Source organism: Mustela nigripes, chromosome 13 (assembly GCF_022355385.1).
Source record: "Mustela nigripes isolate SB6536 chromosome 13, MUSNIG.SB6536, whole genome shotgun sequence".
NCBI classification, from domain to species: domain Eukaryota; kingdom Metazoa; phylum Chordata; class Mammalia; order Carnivora; family Mustelidae; genus Mustela; species Mustela nigripes.
Window position 1 is genome coordinate 14,468,001 of NC_081569.1, and position 21,578 is coordinate 14,489,578.

General features: G+C 40.8%; 1 protein-coding gene and 1 long non-coding RNA gene across 12 annotated transcripts in view; one reads left to right on the forward strand and one right to left on the reverse strand.

The window, feature by feature from the left end:
• The window catches only part of LOC131999080 (uncharacterized), a 286,222-nt gene extending 275,783 nt beyond the window's left edge, over positions 1-10,439 (forward strand). For both annotated transcript variants that reach the window (XR_009399007.1, XR_009399008.1), the window contains exons 3-4: positions 8,174-8,267; positions 9,840-10,439. This is a non-coding gene — a long non-coding RNA (uncharacterized LOC131999080). The remainder of the gene's footprint in view (positions 1-8,173; positions 8,268-9,839) is intronic.
• The window catches only part of LOC131999078 (uncharacterized), a 39,883-nt gene that overhangs the window by 3,658 nt on the left and 14,647 nt on the right, over positions 1-21,578 (reverse strand). For 3 of the 10 annotated variants that reach the window (XM_059371642.1, XM_059371641.1, XM_059371644.1), the window contains exons 2-7: positions 15,510-15,599; positions 11,692-11,758; positions 10,676-10,822; positions 2,087-2,173; positions 993-1,072; positions 886-906 (exon numbers count right to left, since the gene is read on the reverse strand). In XM_059371642.1, the coding sequence (XP_059227625.1) occupies positions 886-906; positions 993-1,004 (33 nt within the window). In that variant the 5' untranslated portion in view covers positions 1,005-1,072; positions 2,087-2,173; positions 10,676-10,822; positions 11,692-11,758; positions 15,510-15,599. Of the gene's footprint in view, positions 1-885; positions 907-992; positions 1,074-2,086; positions 2,174-2,670; positions 3,594-10,675; positions 10,823-11,691; positions 11,759-15,509; positions 15,600-21,578 lie in introns of those variants that run through there. The other 7 variants (XM_059371640.1, XM_059371639.1, XM_059371638.1 and 4 more) reach the window with 5 other exon arrangements.

The following is a 21,578-nucleotide window of genomic DNA, read 5'->3' on the forward strand; positions in this document are numbered from 1 at the left end:
CTCCGTGATTGGGGGTGGGGGAAGCCCCAGTGTCTGGTACTCAGAAGTTGTAAGGTACACACGCGCGCACGCACACACACACACACACATACGAATGCGTGTGCACGCACTTGAGTTTTTGAAAATCAATTACTCCTCTCCATCTTTATAGCTCACGAGGTGATTTTTGAAAAGTCAATCAAGAAAGGAAGGAAAGAAACAGACTTTCCTCTTCAACAAGAAAAAGCAATTAAACGTCAAATATTAACTGTTCCTGGGAGTAAATTTTTTTAATGGGTTAAAGGCTTGGCCATTACAGGCCTCCAATATGTAATTTCTAAGAAAGGACTAGGTAATTTTTTTTTAAATTAAGTGGAAGATAAAGCGCCGGAACAAGTGTATCTGTTCAGAAACCACTTTTTTATCCATTTTCCGGAGCTTCCCAATTGCATCATGCCTTTTAAGAGACCCGATCTGTTTAAACAGCACTTTATTTTAAACCCTCGCTTGTGAAAAGCACTGATTTATGATAGGGCTGATTAAAGCAATGGTTTCTTAAGCAATAATGATTTCAATAATAGGACTTTCACCAGTGTGCATTATTCTGATTCGCTCCCCACTTCTTCCCTAAGGGAGGGAGTACAGGTAGGTGGGGTGTAATATCAAAAAGCCCCTGGACAAATTCAGTATCAGAAAGGAACGTATAGCCAGGTAGACCGACGTACCCTTTTTGACGACGTGAGTGCCTTGTATTTTAATCTGCTCTGACAGACTCAAACAATTCCCTAAGGGGATCCTACCCGATATTATTAGGGTTATTTAGAGCTCAGATCCTCCTCTACTCCCACTGGGGCATATGGAAGTTGTAGGAATATTCATACTACAGACTCCCTCCGAGCATCGTACCTGAGAGTTTCCGGTCTCGGGCTGAAGGAAACAATTAAGCTCAGTGTTAGATCTTTAACTCATTCACAACTAACTTCAATAAAACGTACCAAATATCCTCTCCTTACCTGAGGGCCCATCCCATGGACCAGGCTGGTGAGGAAGACATTCGTGTAGGATAGATTCCCATTAAAATCCCCAGCAGCGACTAGAAGGGAAAATTCCAATGACACCTTGACAGTTTTTCTTCTTTCATCAAATCAACTTTACAGATCTCTTCATTTGGTGCTATTAATTGGACTCTTACATGATTTACATCAAGCTCTTAATCTCAGCAACGCTATGGTGCTGTAGTCTTTAAAGGAGACAACCAGCAAATGCTTTATGCATGAATCCCTCTGCAAAAAATCACCTTAATACATTTTAAAACTTTTTTTTTTCTTTCGGAATTTAGAAGTCCCAAGACACAAATGAAAGTGTTTGGGTCCAGCCATTAGAATTTTCAGCTTAGCCCTTGAAAAATGATGGGCCTAATTGCTTTACAGAAGAAAATCAGATCAAAGTCAAGATTCTTCCTTTTTTAAACTTTGTAATTATTTCTCAGACGACTCCTTGAAAGGCCTTAAAAATACTTCCATTGAAATGTATATGGGCTTTTTCCCTCTTCCTTTCAAATATGCTCTGTCGTGACTTTGACTTTGCCGTGTGGCCTTCCACTGCCTTCTTTGATGGCACTGCCTGAAAGGAAAGTTCTCAAACATCACCAGCACGGGCAGGGTACAGGGGCAGACAAAACAGGTGGTATACTGTGCTAAGAACTAGGCATCGCACCGTTTTATTCTGTAGCTCAGAAACAGGCAATTACAGGAAACCCCATTTCCTTCTTTGCGTGAAATTTCCAGCCAACCCTTAACACACAGACCTCCTTTCTGTCCTCTCCTTCCCAGCCCCTCTCCATAGCAAGCCCCCATTCTGCTTCCCAGCAAGCATTAAATTGAAGCTAACATGCTCCAACTTTTCTGGACCCTGAGTGTTAGGAGAACATCGGAACCTTCTCAATTGCTTTACATGGCATCCAGTTCTCCCAAAGTTACGGACTTCCTTGGTTAGAAGCGACCTTGGTGATTCTTCTCCACTCCCTTTATTTGATCAACGAAGGGGGAAAGACCCAAGGAGAAAAAGTGACTCGCCCAGGATCCCACAGTAGGGCTCTGCAACTTACCCTCTAGTGCTCTTCCCGTATCCGCTCACAGCCACGGTGCAGGACCAAGAGCAGTTCTCCAAAGTAGAATTTCACTGAGGCATCACCCTTCAAACAAATTTATTACAAAAGCATTGATGGTCCCCCATTTTGTGTTAGATGCCCTTCATCTCCTGAAATTCAACAATGACTGGAAAGCATTCTAATCTTGATTCAGTCACCTGCTAATGAATCTTCCTCACTGACTGTGTGCATATAGCAACCACGGACTGAACACTGCAGAGACCATGAAAGCAGGGAGGACATTTAGAGCCTTCCTCCCAACTTCTCGCTGGTGAGGAAGACATTCGTGTAGGATAGATTCCCATTAAAATCCCCAGCAGCGACTAGAAGGGAAAATTCCAATGACACCTTGACAGGAGGGAACTGAGGCCCTGAAAGCCTTGAGAGCTAGTTCATGTCCCAGATAGGTCTAGAGCCAGTTCATGTCCCAGGAAGGTCTAGAGCAAATTCGTGTCCCAGGCGGATCTAGAACCCATGATGCCAACCATTGAGTCATGTTCTCTTGGCTTCAGTACATTCATCTGATCCAGAATGCAACCTACCATGGGGGCTCGATCAATTGCATTGATCATCAGCCTCTTTTTTGTGACCCTTCCAGTAAGTTAGTTTGTCCCTAGGCGCTCCTCCAACGTGCCACTTTAATTTGAGGACTACTCTCAGAGTACTAAAGTCCACACAGGGTACGTTCGCATTAAAATCCCGACCAGTGGGGCATCTGGGTGGCTCAGTTGGTTAACCTCCAACTCTTGATCTCAGCTCAGGTCTTGATCTCATGATTGTGAGTTCAAGCCCCACACTGGGCTTCGTGCTGGATGTAGAACTTATTAAAAAAAAAAAAAAATGTCACGAGCAATTGGATGAAGGTCCCTGGAAAGCAGAGTTTAGCTACAGACACACTAGAACTACAGTGACCGGCACCATATGCATGGGAACAGCATCCACCCACACCTCTAATATATTCCAGATAAATCCAAAGAACTGGTGTGATAAGCCATGTCAACAGAAACACCAGGGTTGGGTTTGCACCTTCACCTTACTAATGGAATTTTTAGGGTTGCCACAGATATATTTAAAATAGTAGCTGCCATTTATATATATTTTCAATAATCTTATAAATCAACAATTTTCCATAATCTTAGCTGAAACTATAAATGCTAAGTGGACCCATTAAAGAAGAAATGTTAGATCTTTTTTTTTTTTTTTTTTTTTTTTTAATGTGGTCTTCCAGGAAGCTGCCTCTGGACATAACTGCAGAAAATTAACACAATAAGTAAGGCATTATCGAAGAGCTATTAACTGATTACACTAATAAAAACCAAATGGGGGCCTTAATTCTGTCCCTCTGGGAGAGAAGGACAGATAAAATAAACAACAGAAAAGAACACGAAGTAAAGGATAATTGACTTTAAACAATAATAATACAGAAACCTCCCACCAAGCAAAAAGAAAAGAAAAAAAAGAAAGGAAAAAAATTAATCCAGATAGCTCCCTTCACTTTGGGAAAGATAGAAGAAAAATCTTATCCTGCCTTGTTAAGACCTAAGTGTGGCACCAATAAGGGCGTTTTCCAGGCTAACAAATTGGAAAATTGGAAAGGTGGGATAACAAGGAAATTTTTAACGCCTGGCGCATGGCCAATGACTATTTTACATATTATCAAAATGAGGAGCTCTTCTGGTCCTGCTCAGAGGTGGCTGACATCTAAATAAGCAGAGCTCGTGCTCATCAGGACGGGATGGAAAGTGGGCTCCCGTGATGCTTGGCATTCACAGAAAGGGCCAAACCAGACAGAGAAGAGGAATAGTTAGGGTTCCACCATCTTAGGCAGAGGCTAAGGGTCTTCAGAACCACCCCCACATACAGCACTGCCTGTTGGCTAAATCCTGAATTTTTTTTTAAAGATTTGTATTTATTTATTTGAGAGAGAGAGGGAGAAAGCATTTGAGAGAGCATCAGTGAGGGGCAGAGAGAAAGAGAGAAGCAGTCTCCCTGCTGAGCAGGGAACCCAATGCAGGACTCCATCCCAGGACCCTGGGATCGTAACCTGAGCTGAAGGCAGAGGCTTCACCGACTGAGTCACCCAGGTGCCCCTAAATCCTGAAATTCTTGGACATGCTTGGGATGAACTCTGTGTACCAAACAAAAGTCTTTTCTTTCCATTTTATTATCTCTGACATGGTCTGTCCCCCTGCTTTCAAATGGAGCCAGAAGCTTACAGTTTCTCTCAGGAAGTGCCAGATAGGTGCCAAGTGTCCTACCAGATGCTTTACACTCATCATCTGTCATGCTTACATTATACTTTGCAAAACAGGTGATGGCCCCAAACTTAGAGTTGTAGAAGTGAAGTCTCAGAGTGATAGAGAGACCATTCAACTTCCCACAGTTATTAGGCCTGACCCCTCTCCCAAGGCACATACCCTTCTCCCTCCCCATAGGTGACCCCCGCCATTGCTAACTGCTACTGTCACTCTTTTTCTCAGTCTGTTTTTACATATTGTTCTAACCCATCTAACCCATGGAACCAACCGTCTTTGCATGGCATCTGCAAAAATCCCAGGTGATTTTTGCTTTTCACTGGCAAAAAGTCAGCAAATTCTAATGAAATCATTCCAATGTGAGAAAATAGTTCAGCATCTTCTTAAAATACAAACATTAAAAAAAGAAATTCTTCCACAAGACACTAACTTTTAAGCTGGCCAAAAATAGCCTGGTTGTTTCATATGATATACTAACTAAAACAGTAGTGGTTCCAATTTGTAATGAGTGTGTTGGCCTGAGAACTGATCTCCCACAGTGAAATGTGGGCATTAAGAAAAGAAGCATCAGTAGGTAAGAGGTGGGATTATCTGTAAAGAGATAGAACACTCTTATGTACGAAAGGGTAAGACTTGGGGTACCTGGGTGACTCGGTCGGTTAAACATCCAACTCTTTTTTTTTTTTTTTTAAGATTTTTTTTATTTCTTCATTTGACAGAGCATGTGCACCTGAGCAGAGGGGCAGGTCAGAGGGAGAGGAAGAAGTAGACTCCCCACCAAGCAGGGAGCCCTATGTGAGGGCTATGGGATGATGACCCAAGCTGAAGGGAGACACTTCACCGACTGAGCCACCCAGGATCCCCAGCATCCGACTCTTGACTTTAGCCCAGATCACGATCTCAGTGTCTTGAGATCAAGCCCCACATCAGGCTCTGCACTCTGCACAGAGCTGGCTCGAGATTCTCTCCCTCTGCCCTTCCCCTGCTCATGCTCTTTCTCATGCTCTCTCTCTAAAATAATAAATAAGTAAATAAAATCTTTAAAAGAGGGACGCCTGGGTGGCTCAGTTGGTTAAGCAGCTGCCTTCAGCTCAGGTCATGATCCAGCGTCCTGGGATTGAGTCCCACATCGGGCTCCTTGCTCGGCGGGGAGCCTGCTTCTCCCTCTGCCTCTGCCTGCCACTCTGTCTGCTTGGGCTCGCTCGCTCTCTCTCTCTGACAAATAAATAAAATCTTTAAAAAAAAGAAATCTTTAAAAGAAAAGGGTAAGACTTGTTCAGTTCTGGGCAGAGAGAGCCAGGAGACACCCAAGGGGACCAGTGAACACAAGCTTCAGGGAGGAAAGTGCCATTAGAAGCCAAAAACACTTTCCAGAAGTCAGAGCTCTTCAAAAATACAATGTATTCAGGTCATCATATTTAGTAGTAAAATGTTGGAGGCCTGTCCAATAAAGAATATTTTATAAATAATTTGAAAGTTCTAACCTTTTGCAATAAGACAGGGGAAAAGGGAAGAAATTATATCATTCTGAGAAAGAGGACAAAATTATCATTATTGGCAGATGATAATATTTCCCTCTATGGTTCAGAAGAATCAATTGGCAAGATCTCTGAACAAAAAAGCAGGAAAGTGGCAAATGCCAAATAAAAATACATAAGTAGGCAACTTTCCTCTGCAGTTATAAAATTTAATAGAGAAACAGGATTCACAACAACAATCAATAAACTTGAGACTATATTGAGATATTACCTGAAGAAAACTACAACTTGGCAGAAATTTGCAGGAATAGATAAATGAGAGGCATGTTTTACTTGCAGCTGAGAAAACTCAGTAGTAAGGACTTCAAGTCCCCACACATTAATGTATCAATTGCTTTCACTTACATTTTGAACTGGATGAGTTCTTGTGGAATATAAAAGAGGGACGCATAACCCAGAAAACTAATCCAAGGACGACAAACTTGCATTGCTGGTTATGAAAGCATAGTCTTAAATTATAATAATAAAAAAGGGAGGGTTTTGGCATAAGAAGCAGTGGAGACATGAAGATAATGAAATAAAATTGAAAAACACAGAAACAGGCCCAATAACATACAAGATTGAGATCAGTAAGGAAAAGAGGCTTCGGTATATAGATTCTCACTACACAGATGAAAACAAATTCCAAACAAATAAGAGATTTAAACACTTTAAAAAAAAAAAAAAGAAGAAGAAGAAGAAGAAGAAGAAGAGCCACAAAAGCAGTCGAAACTGTAGATTGTTATTTTTCTGACCCTGGGCTAGGCAAGGCCTTTCTGAACATAAAAGCAAAGGAAGAAAGAATAAAGGAAAATATTTGTGTACTTGGATTTATAAACACATTCATTAAAAATCCATTAACAATTGGGGCAGCTGAGTGGCTCAGTTGGTTAAGCATCTGACTCCTGATTTCAGCTCAGGTCATGATCTCACAGTCGTGAGACTGAACCTCATGTCTGCTTGAGGTTCTCTCTCTCTCTCTCTCTCTCCCCCTCATAAATAAATAAAATCTTTTTTTAAAAATCCATTAACAGGGGCACCTGGGTGCCTCAGTGGGTTAAAGCCTCTGCCTTCGGCTCAGGTCATGATCTCAGGGTCCTGGGATCGAGTCCCGCATCAGGCTCTCTGCTCAGCAGGGAGCCTGCTTCCTCTCTCTCTCTCTGCCTCTCTGCATACTTGTGATCTCTGTCTGTCAAATATATAAATAAAATCTTTAAAAAGATCCATTAACAATTAAAAAATCAATTGAGAAAATGGATAAAATGCTTGCAGTGAGACAGTTAATACACTTAACATGTAAAGAAGTTTTACAATTTAACAGAAAGTTAAATTGTAAATTTCTAAATAAATAAAAGTATAAATAACAGGCAAGTTACAAGCTCACAAAACAAGCCAAATAACCAAGAAACATGAAAAAAGTTAACATCACAAATAATCAAAGAAATGCGTATCGATCGTAATAGGATTCCGAGTTTCTTATCTTAGTTTGGGGAGACTTAATGATGGTTATGTGAATTCTGCACTCTCATTCACTGCAAGTGGGAAGATAAATTGATATAAACACTTTGGAGGGCAGCCCTGCAAATCTTAAAGAAAAACAAAAAAACAAAAAAACAAAAAAAAAACTTTTTGACCCAGGAATTTTGCTTATGGTAATTTCCAGAAGAAATGGAGATGTACACAAAAATTTTATAAAGACCAACAGTTTAGAAAAATGACATGAATATCTAACTAGAGGTCAACCAAATTATGATACCTACAAATAAGGAAACAGGATGCAAGCGTGAAAATCATACTTTACAATAGTTTCAACACAGGAGTAAATACTGATTATGACTTATTAGATGGGAAAACCAAATCACAAACCAGGGGATAATAACAGACCCTCAGTCTCACTTTTCAAGCATACAAATACACATCGCGTAAAAACATAGAGAAGGGGCACCTGGGTGGCTCAGTGGGTGAAGCCTAGGACTCTTAATTTCAGCTCATGTTGTGATCTCAGGGTTGTGGGATGGAGCCCCACCTCTAGCTCCAAGCTCAGCATGGGGTCTCCTTGGGAGTTTCTCTTCCTCTCCCTCTGCCCCGCCCCCATTCTTGAGCACAGGTATGCCTCTCTTTCTCTTAAAAAAAAAAAAAAAGTGGAGGAAAAAGACTATAGTCTATTTTTATTTACTTCTTCATATGTTCCCACAATTTCTAAACATTCTTCAATGGCCATGTATTATTTTTGCAATTGAGAAAAAAATTGTCTTGCTTGTTTTCACTTCTAGTTTGCTGGAAGCATGGAAGCCCAAAGTAGACTGCCCAGAGAAGATGCTGCCAGAAAATAAAGGGGAACCCCAGGCTGCAGGACGGCTCCGGCGGGTGAGTCTGTGCCTTTCCCCTATGCTGGCTTTTTTTTTCTGTGGTGGTAGCTCCGTGTTTTATCTGTTCTCAGAAAGTTCGCAGCTTCCCACCCTGTTTTATTTGCCCCTCCTAGGAGTGACAGAGCAGAGAGTCCCAGCAGTACTTAATGTACTTCGTGCCCGGGGCCTGTGGGTCAGCAAGGTTATTAATAAACGTAGCCTCTTGTTCTAATTTAGGTTCCTTCTCCTTCGTCTCTCTCCTCCTGCCCTGCTTTTCCTTTCACTTCTCTTTCCATCTGACCCTCTTCGCCTTCTCCCTGATACCAAGGATTCTGCCTTCCCTCTCTCGCTCAAGCTCTGCACTCTTCCCAAAACGCTTTTCTGATGTCCTTGTTGGTCCTGTTAAGTTTTCATGGGGAATTTAATTTTTGAGGAAATGCCTGGTGTCCTAAATCGATTCCGTGCAGGCGGGGATGCCAGGATCTGCCGCGCCGGGCGGGGGGGGGACCCCTAGAACTGAGGCGAACTGTGGCTGAGCCGGGGAACTCCCTCGTTCTGTAAAAAGAATGTCTGTTAAACCAGAGTTCACCCACACAAAATGAGCCAGGCCTGAGAGGCCATAGGGTCCGCCCCACGTTAAGGGAAGTGAAGTGGGAAGACACCAGGCAGCTTAAATACACATTTTATTATTTTTCTATTATCTCAGAGAAGACACCAAAACATCTAAGGAGTTCGTCTTATATATTTGGAGTGTGTGCATATCCATTTTGTTTTCTGTTTAGAGCTTAAATTACCACCCACACTTAAACAAGTAACTTGCATTTTTGCTGATTTGATTACACAGGTAGGAGGGGCTGCTAGTCATCCTCTCTACCAAATGGACTCAGGCTCCGCAAACCCCCTTGAACTTTGTAAAAATACTGTTCAATTATTTTTCAGTGTCAACATTTTCTTTATTTTTTAAGCTTTATTTATTTATTTTGTGAGAAAGAGAGATGGAGGGGAGGGGCAGAGGGAGAGCATCTTTAAGCCAACTCCCCACCAACCAAGGAACCCAACCCGGGGCTCGATCCTACAAAGCGTGAGATCAAGACCTAACCCAAAACCAAGTCACTTAACCCATGGAGCCACCCAGACACCCCCACTGTCAACATTTTCTAACTGCAACTTCAGATCAGAGAAGATTGCTTTGTGAACTGGAAAAAGTAAGTTCCTACACTCACTCACACACATACAGACACACACACACACATACAGGGTCTGCACGTGCACTTTCCAAACATATTAAATTTCAGTTGTTACTGAATTACAATACTTCATCTCCTATCAGAGCTTTCAGGAAGTTATACGCACCAATGGGGGTTTACTTAACATTGATAAAGCAACAGTTTTATGTGGGAAAATATGTAAAAAGAAATGCATGATTCTGTGTTGAATTATTCATACTTTTTGAATTAACCTATGGCACTTTTTCCTGTTCAAGAATGCGTTAGTTTTTAAAAATGACCTGGACTACCTTTTGTAGAATGAGTGGAAGTCTTTTAGGTTGAGGTAAGTTTTTTAACACATGATTAATTTTACTCCCTACTAGGGTCCTCATATTGAAGAAATGAAAAAAAGAAGAAGAAGAAGAAGAAGAAGAAATGACAGGAAAGCTACATTTATTCTGGAGAGAGAGAGTTTTCTGTATCTAAATTCATTATCATGAAACATACCAGTTTTATAGAATTAACAGAATTATGCCCGACTTTTGGTCTTTCCAAACTAAGAAAGAAAATCTCTGTGTACTTTGAATGAATTATGCATTCGACTTCTTAAAATGGTCACCCCTAACCACTGTCCATTAACAATCAGAGATGCAAGCATCTTATACTCAGCTAAAATCTCCACTGGAAGTAGCCATTAATCAGACTTGACTGTATGTCTAATTTGGTTCCTTATTTTTTATTTTTTCATTTTCCTTTTAAATAGATCATTCTTATCGGCTTTGTAACAACAATCAAAGGATGAGTATAGCTTTAAGTGTGTTTTGTTCATGGTGTGGTCATTTGTCATTCATGGAATACTATTTAATTAAGTTATTTTCTTTAAAGGCAGTATTTTTCTTAATATACATAGGCTTGCATGAGTATTAGCTTATGAGAGATGGTGGGGAAGAAGAAAGGAAAAAGGAGGAGGAAGATTTTATTGAGCACCTACTATACAATGTCACACCTGTCTCCATTCAGTCCATAAATTTTCTGTCATGCTGAGTGTTTCACACAGCTTTTTTGATCTCATCCACACAGCAACACAATGAAGAAGATACTGTTCACCTCAGGATACAGATGAGAAAATTGGGGTTTAGAGATATCAAGCAGCATACCCAAGACACACAATTAGTGCGGCAGGAAGCAAGGATTTGAACCTAGGTTAGGCTCTGCTCACCAGACTACAGCGTTTTCCACGTGCAGGAGTAGTAGACTTCGTTGTTGGCAAAGGCAAGGACTCGGAGTCGAAATTAAAATCCTGACCTTTATTTCATGCTTGAGATCAGTGATGCCTGATTGCTTATAAAGTCTGGTGTGGGGACGTCTGAAAGACCAAGAAAGAGCTCCCAGAGAATCACGTTAGTGAACATGGTAGAAGGCCCCATGAAGTAACCAACAGGGCAATTCTCACGATATTATGTTACTTATCGGAACACCCATTACCCCATGTGACTCAAATAGATAAACCAGTAACTTTAAAAATCGGGGAATCTTTGTACCTTTGCCTTATGTATTTTAAATATACTATATTTAAAGAGGGTCCTTGGTTCCAAGATGTTCCTTTACATTTTGATCAATAAATGTTCTGAGGCGCACCTATGGGGAATTCTTCCCTCACATAATGAGGTTGGATGCAAAGCATCATTTTATGCCCTGTAGCAGACCGGGGTGGGTTTTTTTTGTTGTTTGTTTGTTTTTGTTTTTTTTTTAATGCCCACACTGTTTTTTGCTTCTTCCAAGTCCCAGCTTGGGATCGGCAGGTTGTGGGATGAGGACAGTGTGGCAGGTGTCAGGCTACAGTTCTTAATGCTCTAGGGGTAAGATTTCTTATGAAAACTGGCAGCTTTTTTGTTCTTCCTCAGCCTTTTTAACACACAGCCAGGGCTCTCTGTTTAGCTGCGCCCGCTGTGGTTGTGACGGTCCCGGGCTAAATTTATGCCGCTGAGAAGTCCCATTGAAGTGGCTTCGTGACACAGAGTCAGTGGGAGTTGTGTGTATATAAGCCGAGGCAGACCTTGGCCCGCTGAGTGTAATAGCATATCTGCCTTGGGAGATTATGGGTATGATATGGGCGATGCGTAATGGATAGGGCAGTCTGTGTACAAATTTCAAATGACTTGCTACACCCCTTTAGGATGGTGGCTGTCGAAAGTATTAGCCCTTTACACACACAACAACCACGTATCACATTACCGGTGGCCCCTGCTCCTACAGAGTGGGTTCCTCCCACGTCTCCCAGTAGGTAATTGCTTCAGGGTACCTATTGAACACATACAAAGGAGAAAACACTGGTGAATTTCCTTCTTTGAGCTCAACTGTATTCGTAGAGAAGGAGGGAAATACCGAACATGTTTAAAATTAGCATGGATGGAAGTTCAAAGGGAATTTACGTGGAAAAGAGATCTCTGAAAGATTTAAATGTTCAATCCACCAAGAACCGGATTGAATACACAGAAGCCGAACCCAGGGGAGCATCCTGTTGCTATGTGCTTAAATCAAGACCTACCCTGATGTAAGCACTTAGGTTAGGTAATGGAAAGGTAGGGAAATGCAGGAGCTTTCGTGCCGAGGATGATGTTTAAGACATTTCATTTTTTTTGAGCACGTATTTTTGAATGAGTCTGTCCAATGCTGGGGAATCTGCAAAAGTTTAAACAACGTGAAGATCTGTCTCAGGAATGTTAGCGTTCTTTGGTTAAGCCACTTCTCGTGCTAAAAATACAGTGTCCCCTCTCAGGTTGGTGCAAGCAAATTAAGCAGAATCCTTTCTTTTCCTTTTTTTTTTTTTTTTTTCCCCTGAGTTGAGACTGGACTTACATGTTGACTCTCCTGGCCTTCTGGCTTTCCAGGTTAAACAGAGACAATGGATTAGCACCAGGAAAGACACAGGTGACACTGATGATCATTTACAGAAAAATGAGCAGCAAAATAACCACCATGATGACGGCCTGAGGTTGAATATACGCAACCTCTTTGCGTAGTGAAGATATTTTTTATAATAATATTGCAAGTCTGGTAGCATTAGAAACCCCAGCATTGATTATATTGCCTCCCTGTACCAGTGTCCAGAACTCCATGGAAACCCATTTGTCTTTTTAGCCAATATATTGGCCCCAAATATATTCCAGGCACAGTACTAGTCTCTGGAGATACAGAGATAAATGAGATACTGGTCCCTATCCTTAGGGAGCTTGTCTGGATTTATTTTCTTTATACAATAAATAGTATATGCTATGTGCCTGTCACGAGTCTCAGTGCTTTCCATATATTAGCTAATTTAATCACCAAAACAACCATATGTGAGAGTTACATTATTATCCCCATTTACAGGTGGGGAAACTGAGGCACAAACAAATAAATCAGCATGTCCACGGTCATAGAGACCCAGGATTTAAACCCAGGCAAATCTACTTTCAGAGACCCTACTATTAATCACTACTTACGAGCTCATTGAAGAAATAAATTTGTAATTATTTTCTCAACCTAATGGCTAGTACCATCAAAGACCCTAGAAATTCCAGAAACCCTCCAGAAAGCTTCTGTAATATTTAGATCAGCGATTGGGCAAAACTTTGTAAAAGAGGGGCACCTGGCTGTCTCAGTCGGTAGAGCACGTGACTCTTGATCTTGGGGTCATGGGCTCAAGCCCCACTTTGGGCATGGAGCTTTCCTTAAACAAAATGACCACAAAAACACATAACTTTCTAAAAAATCCGCCAGTCAGCTTTTAAATGATCCAAAGATGAGAGAGACAGACTCTATAAGCTATGAAAAAGCCAAATCAAAATGCAATTTAATGGGGATAAACATGAGACTATCTTAAATTAAATAAATCCCCTGTACAAGCCCTAGATGGCTGGGATCTGACTCCTCCCTAACTCAGGGCTCTGTTCAAAGCCCGTCATGTGGTGGACTGCACTGGTTGTGAGACTTCTATGTGTTTTATTTGTTGCTGGACGCTTCTTAAGAGAATCTGGCACACCAAGACCAACCAAAGAAAGCAAAACCTCTGAGTCCAGGTCATATGTGGAACTGGAGAATTGTGCCAATAAAATAGAATTGGGGCTTTGAGGGGGTGAGGAGAGCAAAAATTATCTCCTGGTGCTTAAAAGTCTGTCGTACCGTAGAGGGATGATGTTGAGTTGTGTTGCTTCTGAGGACAGAATCCAACCCAGTAGAAAGATGCTCTTGAGACACAGATTTTTGGTCCCGCAGAAGGAACACAGATTTCTAAAAATAAAGCTCCCAGCAGTGGTAGCCCTGGAAGGAGTGAGTGAGCTCTTCCCCTCCTATCTCTCTAGGTGGCTGGCCCTGTCTAGCAGCCTTCACCCAGACCTTCACACCATTACACTACCTGCCTTCAGTTGAAAACTCTTAACAAATTGCTGACTGTATGTCAGCCTGGCCATCTGCCTATCTCCAGACCTCTGGCTTCAGTGAGAAGCTGGACAAGTGTTCTCCAAGCTTCCTTCTAAGGAAAGGATTCAAGACTTCTTGATTCCATTATGGAGCCTTGAATTCCAAAACATTTTAAAACCAGTTACCCCAGTTTTACAGATGAAGGAATATCAAGAGGGAATGAGTAACTAATGGAATCAGGGGCAGATAAAATCTCCCCTTTCATATCTGGATTCCCGCTCACACTTGAACCACTATTTCTACACAACCAACCTCAGCATTGTTCCAGAGCAGCTTAGTCCTAACCTTATTCTAGAAAATTGGTCTGGTCCCCAGTGGCCACTAGATCATTTAGCTGAGAGCTTACTATCATTTCTAAGTTAATTTGTGAGTTAATTGTAAATGTCAGGAGCTCTGACACTGCAGAAAATGATAAATTATTGAGATAAACCAGGGTCAGAAAAATCCCTGTTGGTTGTTGATCAGTTTTTATCAGAAAAAATGTGTTGACATGGAAGGGGACTGGAAATGGCATCAAAGAGGAGCTGTCTCAGAAGACAGCCTTCGTTAAGCGGACACTGGATTCTTGAGTTAGAAAAATGCTTTGAACATTAAGATTCCCATAATACTCCACAATCACCACCTCCATCATGCGTCCTCCTAAACGACTACCCAGTCTAGAGAGCTTGAAAAAGAACCTGAATATATCCATGCTTGTGGATATTTCCAGTGTGATGGTCTAAATGCGGTATTAGAATGGTTAGATTATAAATCTCTGAACACACATGCCTCACTCCTGTCAGTAAAAATAATGGCTTGTCTGTTACACACCGCCATGTTTGGCAGACCTGTGCCTCCCATTTCTCCTCCTTGCTGTTTGACCTTTGTGGTTCCTTTCCCCTGGCAAGGTCAAGCCCGTAACATCAGGATTAAGTTAAAAAGAAAGACAAAAATTTTTGAAGAAACTTCTGGAATTATCAGGGCTACGCCAAGTGGGGACAGATCATCCTTTGTAAAGAGAGGAACCTCAGTCTCAAGCCTAAATGACTCAAATCCCTACTGGCCTCTGAGTTGGGGACCAGATGGTGCTTCCTTTTTTGCCCACAATGGCTGTACCATCTACTTCTGACCATGCTCAGTGGCGTGGTGCTCGTGGCCTGACTTCACCATCTACCACTTGTTACCAATTTATGCACACTATTTTGGAAAATGGAGCTGAACTGGGGTGCTATGGTTAACTAACCAAAAGATGTCAAGGAGACTTTATTTCTTAACTTCTTTTGCAAAAATGATTTTGGAGGGGTAGCAGACTGAAAAGCCATACACAATCAGACCAGGGCTCCTGGGGGGCTCAGTCATTATGCGTCATCCTTCAGCTCAGGTCATGATCCCAGAGTCCTGGGATAGAGCCCCTCATCGGGGTCCCTGCTCAGTGGGAAGCCTGCTTCTCTCTCTCTCTCTGTCAAATAAATAAATAAATAAAACCTTACTCAGAAAAACAAAACAAACCCAAAAAAACACACCAAAACAACAACAACAACAACAACAAAAACACAGTCAGACCCTTCCCTGAGCCATAAAAGTATGCAGGACTGTAAGACTAAACGCCTTACCTGGAAGATAACATTCAGTTCTCCATCCACTGAAGCTTTGGGGCAAACAGCAACCAGCTTTTCTTCCTGCTTTTCTCTACATTCAGACACCTAGGTCAAAAGAGAAGTCAAGTTAGGCTGAAATTTGTATAATTTACAATCTCCAGCCTGTGGGCCAGAGCCAAAGGGCTCTTGGCTACAAAGTGTAAACAGAGCATTGTTGCCTCTTAATCTGCGTAATTGGTCCCAAATGCTGTAGCCACTTCTCAGATCAGATGCTTTACATACTTTTTAAAGAACCTGGAACTTTTCTCCTTTGGCAGGGAGAAGTTTGGAGTGTAACTGTCTTTTCATCAGCACTAAGACTCCTATAAACAGCCAGGTGATTTCGTTTGGAGGCCTGTAAACACAGGAGGCTTAGGGCCTGCTCTGGGAGATCCATTCTGCTTTCGAATGTTCCTTCATCGATCATTTGCTCCCACACCCGAGCCGACATCCGGGTGTTTACCTAACAGGCTCAGCTTCTGCAAGAGCTGAGAAGACCGGGCCACCTCTTAGAGGATGCCAGTCAGACTTCAGAAGCTGGGCTACTTCTCACCCAGGCATAATGTGCTCTTACTGGTACGTTCCTTGAGGGAAATGCACCGTAATGAATTTGGCCAAAAACCAGTTGTTTTATGACATCATTTTCTGGGCAAAGTCCTAGGGACGCTGTGCAAGAGAAGCCAGTGTGGTGTTCTGGGAGGTCTTAGTCCAGGCTTGGGAACACTCAGGGGAACTACAGGCTGAGTGACCCCAGAGAGGCAACATAACTTCCCTGAGCTTCAGTTTCCATATATATAAGTGCAGACAGTAATAGATACCTTGGATCTCATCATGAGGATTAAATGAGAACATGAATATAAAGATTATTCCATGCTATTATGATTATAGATTATAAATATACACATAAATCTGCATATTATGTAAAGCAGTTTTTAAACCATATATATATATATATATATTTTTTTTTTTTTTTAACCTATCTTTAAGTCAACCTACACAAGGCAGGGAACAAAATTTGTCATTCCTGTGAAGTCTCTTCAGAACCCGGAGAGAATATAGCTTTCATTATGGCTCTGGCAAGTCATTGACAAAAATCTGAGTTCCCTTAATTTGCTTTTCTCTTAGACTTCCATTTTTATCTATTTCCAGTCTCCTTCGTGACATTTTTAGGCCTTCATTTCTCCTCTAAATATTTCTGGAATCCTGTTGAATTCTACATTAATTACTGGTTCTCCAAGTTTTACTTGGTTGTTTTTTGTTGTTGTTTTGTTTTTTTAAATTTCCTCCCCAATCTCTCACTGGGTCATTCTTGTACTTTTTTCCTTTAAATTCCACTCCAGAGGTGCCTGGGTGGCTCAGCCAGCTAAGTGTTTTGGCTCAGGTCATAATCTCAGGGTCATGGGATGGAGCCCCAGGTCAGGCTCCTCGCTCAGCACAGAGTTTACTTAAGATTCTCTCTCTTGGGGCACCTGGGTGGCTCAGTGGGTGAAGCCTCTGCCTTCAGCTCAGGTCATGATCTCAGGCTCCTGGCATCAAGCCCCGCATCGGGCTCTCTGCTCAGCAGGGAGCCTGCTTCCCTTTCTCTCTGCCTGCCTCTCTGCCTACTTGTGATCTCTCTCTCTGTCAAATAAATAAACAAAAATCTTTAAAAAAATTTTTCTCTCTCCCTTTCCCTCTGCCTACCTACCTCTCCTCCACGCACTTTCTCTCTAAAATAAATAAATAAATCTTTTTAAAAAAATTCAACTCCATTTATCTGTATCTCCTTAGCATAGGGTATCCAAGTGGAAGCTCAGCAAAGACTTATTATGGGAGATTTGTGATGTCAATTCCCGTCCCACTTCTGGGATAAGGTTAGACAAGAATGAGCTTTCTCTACTTGAGCTTTTCCCAATAAATTTACTACTGTTCTCAGTAGTTTAAAAAATAGGAAACTATCTCTCCCGTTCATAGTCTGTAGCACTGTCTTTTCCCAACAACATGGTAATTCCATTTCCTCTGCAGGGTCAGCAAGGCATGGTGCTGGAGTGCTGAGGTTCCAGAACCAGGCATTCTGGGGTTCAGATCCCCTTCAGAGCAATGTAACCTTGGGCAGAGCAAGTAATGTAACTTCCCTGTGCCTACTTTTTCTTACCAGAGAAATAGAGATAACAGTGTTTGTCTGGTACTATTATGGTAAACCAAGTTGAATCACCACATGTAAAGTGCTTAAAACAGTGCCTGATTACAGCAAGCACTTAAGAAATGTTGGTTAGCAGTATTTTGCCAGGATTCTCCTTTTTAAAAAATCCTGTGTGTATTTCATGGTCAATTTCCCTCTCTCATATGTGATCATCTTTCCACATACATCATTGAAAACTTGCTTCATATACTGTTCCTCCCTACTTCTGAACTTTACAGAAAATGTGAAAAGAAAAAAAAAAATACAAAACAGCAATTCCAAAACCATCTTCTGGTTCTCTTTTCCGGCCCATGGTATCTACTCATCATTAGCTAAAGTGGGAAGAAAGTTTCACAAAGAAGCCACAGCACAACTATAGTTTACCTAAAGTTAGTGAGTCTGGGTCAGGTTTAGGAAAACCTGGTTTGAATTTTCAGTGAACCTCCTTTCTACTCTCAAATGCCCAAAGAGGATTTATAGTTTCAGGTGGATAGCAAATGAAATTTGGTAAGTTCATCTGGGTTTTACTTTGGGTTTGTCATTTGAATGAACTCAAATTTCATGCAGCCTTAATCCTTGTATTTATGGTTTTTCTGCCATATTCACCTCAGTTGATAAAATTTTTTTTTAAATAAAAATTGAGGCATGCTGTTTGGTATTTGAGCCCATAGCAATATTACACAATGGATACATTTCTTTGTCTTAATAATAAAAATATACGAGGAAAATATATTTTGGGTAATGTGCTTTAAGGAGTCAAGCTACTTTTGCAAATATTCCTCTTTCTTACATACTGTGTTTATTCAGCATGAAATTCCAAACTGACCAGATGATAATTAACAAAATTATTTCTGTCGACATTTCAAGATCCGTGCTTCTTTTATCCCTGGCTCAGTTAAACTGTGACTTTAAAATCAAATTTGTATAATTTAAGCTTTCTCCATTTTTGCATTTCATCCCCCAGAAGTCAGAAATGCAGACTTTAAACTAGCTAATTTCCTCAAATTATATGCTAGAGGTTTGAGGAGATTTAAGGATAGATCTTTTATGTCAAAATGATAGGTTCACAGTTTGTGATTGATGATCTTGTACATATAAATGATATATGCCCATTAGATAAAGGGGCCTTCTGGGATGAGAAAATTAGGCAAAAGTGAGCCTAGAGAAATTTCTAAATCCTACATTTGCAGAGATAGGGAGGGGCAACATGCTTCCAGTTTCTCTTTTATTATAAGATGAAATAATCTGAAATAACTTGCATATGGAGATTAATATATCAATGCACCCAAAAACATTATTAGCCTAAAAGTACATTTTTCACTCTAACAGTTAAGTAGAATCTTTCTAGTTACATAACTTTGAATATCTACTTTTTAATATAACCAAACAAAGTTATTCTGGGATTTTTTTTTTTGTTCTTACGAAATGTGCACTAGATAAAATTCCCCCAAATACTACTAATATCTTTTCATAAATTGACTACATTTTATATTATTTTAAAAATTAAAACCTAAAAACAGAAAATGTCATTTTTTTCTTCTTCTTCTTCTTCTTCTAATCTGTAGTCCCCAAATGACTGCTCATAAAAATAAACTTTACATCTTTAAGAATCCCAAAGAAGCCCGGTCAAGATTTTTTTGGCTGGAAAAGAAAGCAGTTTTGATATTCAAAAATTTGGCCTCCCTTAGTCAATCCCCAAAAGGGGGAAAAAAAAAAATCAGCTAATCTTAGAAAGATGGTAAATTTAAGTGATTCTCTAATCCAAGTGAGTCCTCAATCATGTTTTGAAATATGATCAAACAATAAAGACTGGGAAAAGTCCTAGAAAGTTTCAAAAATAACTCAAACTAGAAACACGGAGCATTTCTTTAAGAGACTTTGGTGTTTCTGAATTAGAGGATGAAGAGCATCTTACTGGAAAATAGCAAAGTTTGCGCCGGCATGCCCACTCCATGGTAAAACACACACACAAAAAGATCCACTAATGTATCCTATTACTACTGCACCTTTTTAAGACATTATTAAACATCAGATTTTTGTCGGCCAAGTATTCCAGGTGTCGTTCTAAGCAGCAAAACCAGCTAATCGCGGACACATCTACACACAGGCTCTAACACTCCTTCGGTAAACAACGCGGCAGCCACACACACGCGCACACGCATGCGCACACACAAACATACATACACGAAACCTGACCAGGCTTTGCTCTGAGTCCCTGATAACTCTGGCCCTGGAAAGAATTTTAATCTACATGGTTTGAAAATAGGGGCCTTTTAAATATGCTGCAAACAATTTGTGATGGTCATCTCTAAAATGCTGCTCCATTATCCTTTTCCATTTGGAATGAATGAGGCTAATTAATTTCAGGCCATACTTGATGAGGTCAGCGCCATACGAGGGGTGCGTGCTAGACATTGCTAATCTCTTTCAGCTGAGAGTGATGAATTAAAGATGAAGCATGCCTTTGCAGGCCTAATTTAGAATGTATATCAAAAAACCTACAGCAAATAATACTATACCCTACAACAAAGGAAAACTTGTTCTCTGAGGCTCCCTGAGTTGTGTTGATTTTAAAGACATTTTCAGTCTTCTTTGGAATTCCAGCTGTGGAGGGCTGAACCATACCAAGAAAATCAAGCCATCTCTTGCACATGGCCCCGTGGACAAAAAGTGGGATTAAAGGAAAGAAAGAAGGAAAACAAAAACAAAATACAACAATCGGTGTATTAAAATTCCACCTACACATTACGCTTTTTTTTTTTTTTTTCTCCAGAGCTACCAGACTGACAAAGATCCCAAATTAGCAATACCTGTATTCAAGCAGTGACCACCCAGCTCTGCTGGGACATTTCAAAGCAACATGCTAAATGAGGCAGCCTGTTGTTTTTAAAGCAGATATCCTAATGAGGCTTATTAGGTTTTTCCATGTCTCTATTTTGAAAGCCAATAGAGATTGACCAGGTAGATAATGTGATACCTTTTATTAAGCCAAGAAAGAAATTGTAAGACAGATGCCTCCGGGCCAAAATGTTCTTATGAAAGTTAATGCCAAGCCAACTTCCCAGTCGTGAAAAAGGGAGGTACTCACTGATCTAAACTCTAGAGAGGAGGAATTAGTCATGATTTCTCAAAGATAACAACCACGAGTCCCTAAGGGTAGCAAAGAGAGTGGCACAGACCAGAGACTAAAGTGTACACCTTGCAAAAAATATTCTGGCAAACCTAACAAGAGAAATCCTGACTATTCTCCTAATGATTTCAGAATTTCCAACTGGTGGCCACAACAGCTCCTGACTCTATCCCAGTAGCCCTCATTAGAACAAAGCTGCTTCGAATTAGGTCCAATCTACATGCTGAATCAATCTTTCATCCCTTTGATTGCTTCTGAAAATATTTATATTTCTTAATAATGCACATTTTGTCTTGCAACTTCTGATGAAACCCAGACAGGGGGTCCCAAAGCAGGCAAATGTATGTGGAAGGGTGATTTGGGACAGGAAAAGGAAGATAAAAAACACAGCTTTTTCCCATTGGGGAACCATTAGAGAATATAAATCTAGCAAGTGTGGTTATGTAAGCATCAGAGAAGGATTGTAATAAATATAGGTTGGAATCTTATAGTGACCTAACGGAGATTATGGCATATTCTTATTATCATGTGGTTCTTCAATGCAGTTTCGACTATTAGCCTGGCTAACTTAATAGATTTTATGGAAAGCTATTGTGGGAGAGATCCAGGAAGATATCATAGTGCAACCAATAATAACCCACACAACCCATCATATCAAAAAATAGAGGGCACCTGGGTGGCTCAGTGGTTAAGCCGCTGCCTTCGGCTCAGGTCATGATCTCAGGGTCCTGGGATTGAGTCCTGCATCGGGCTC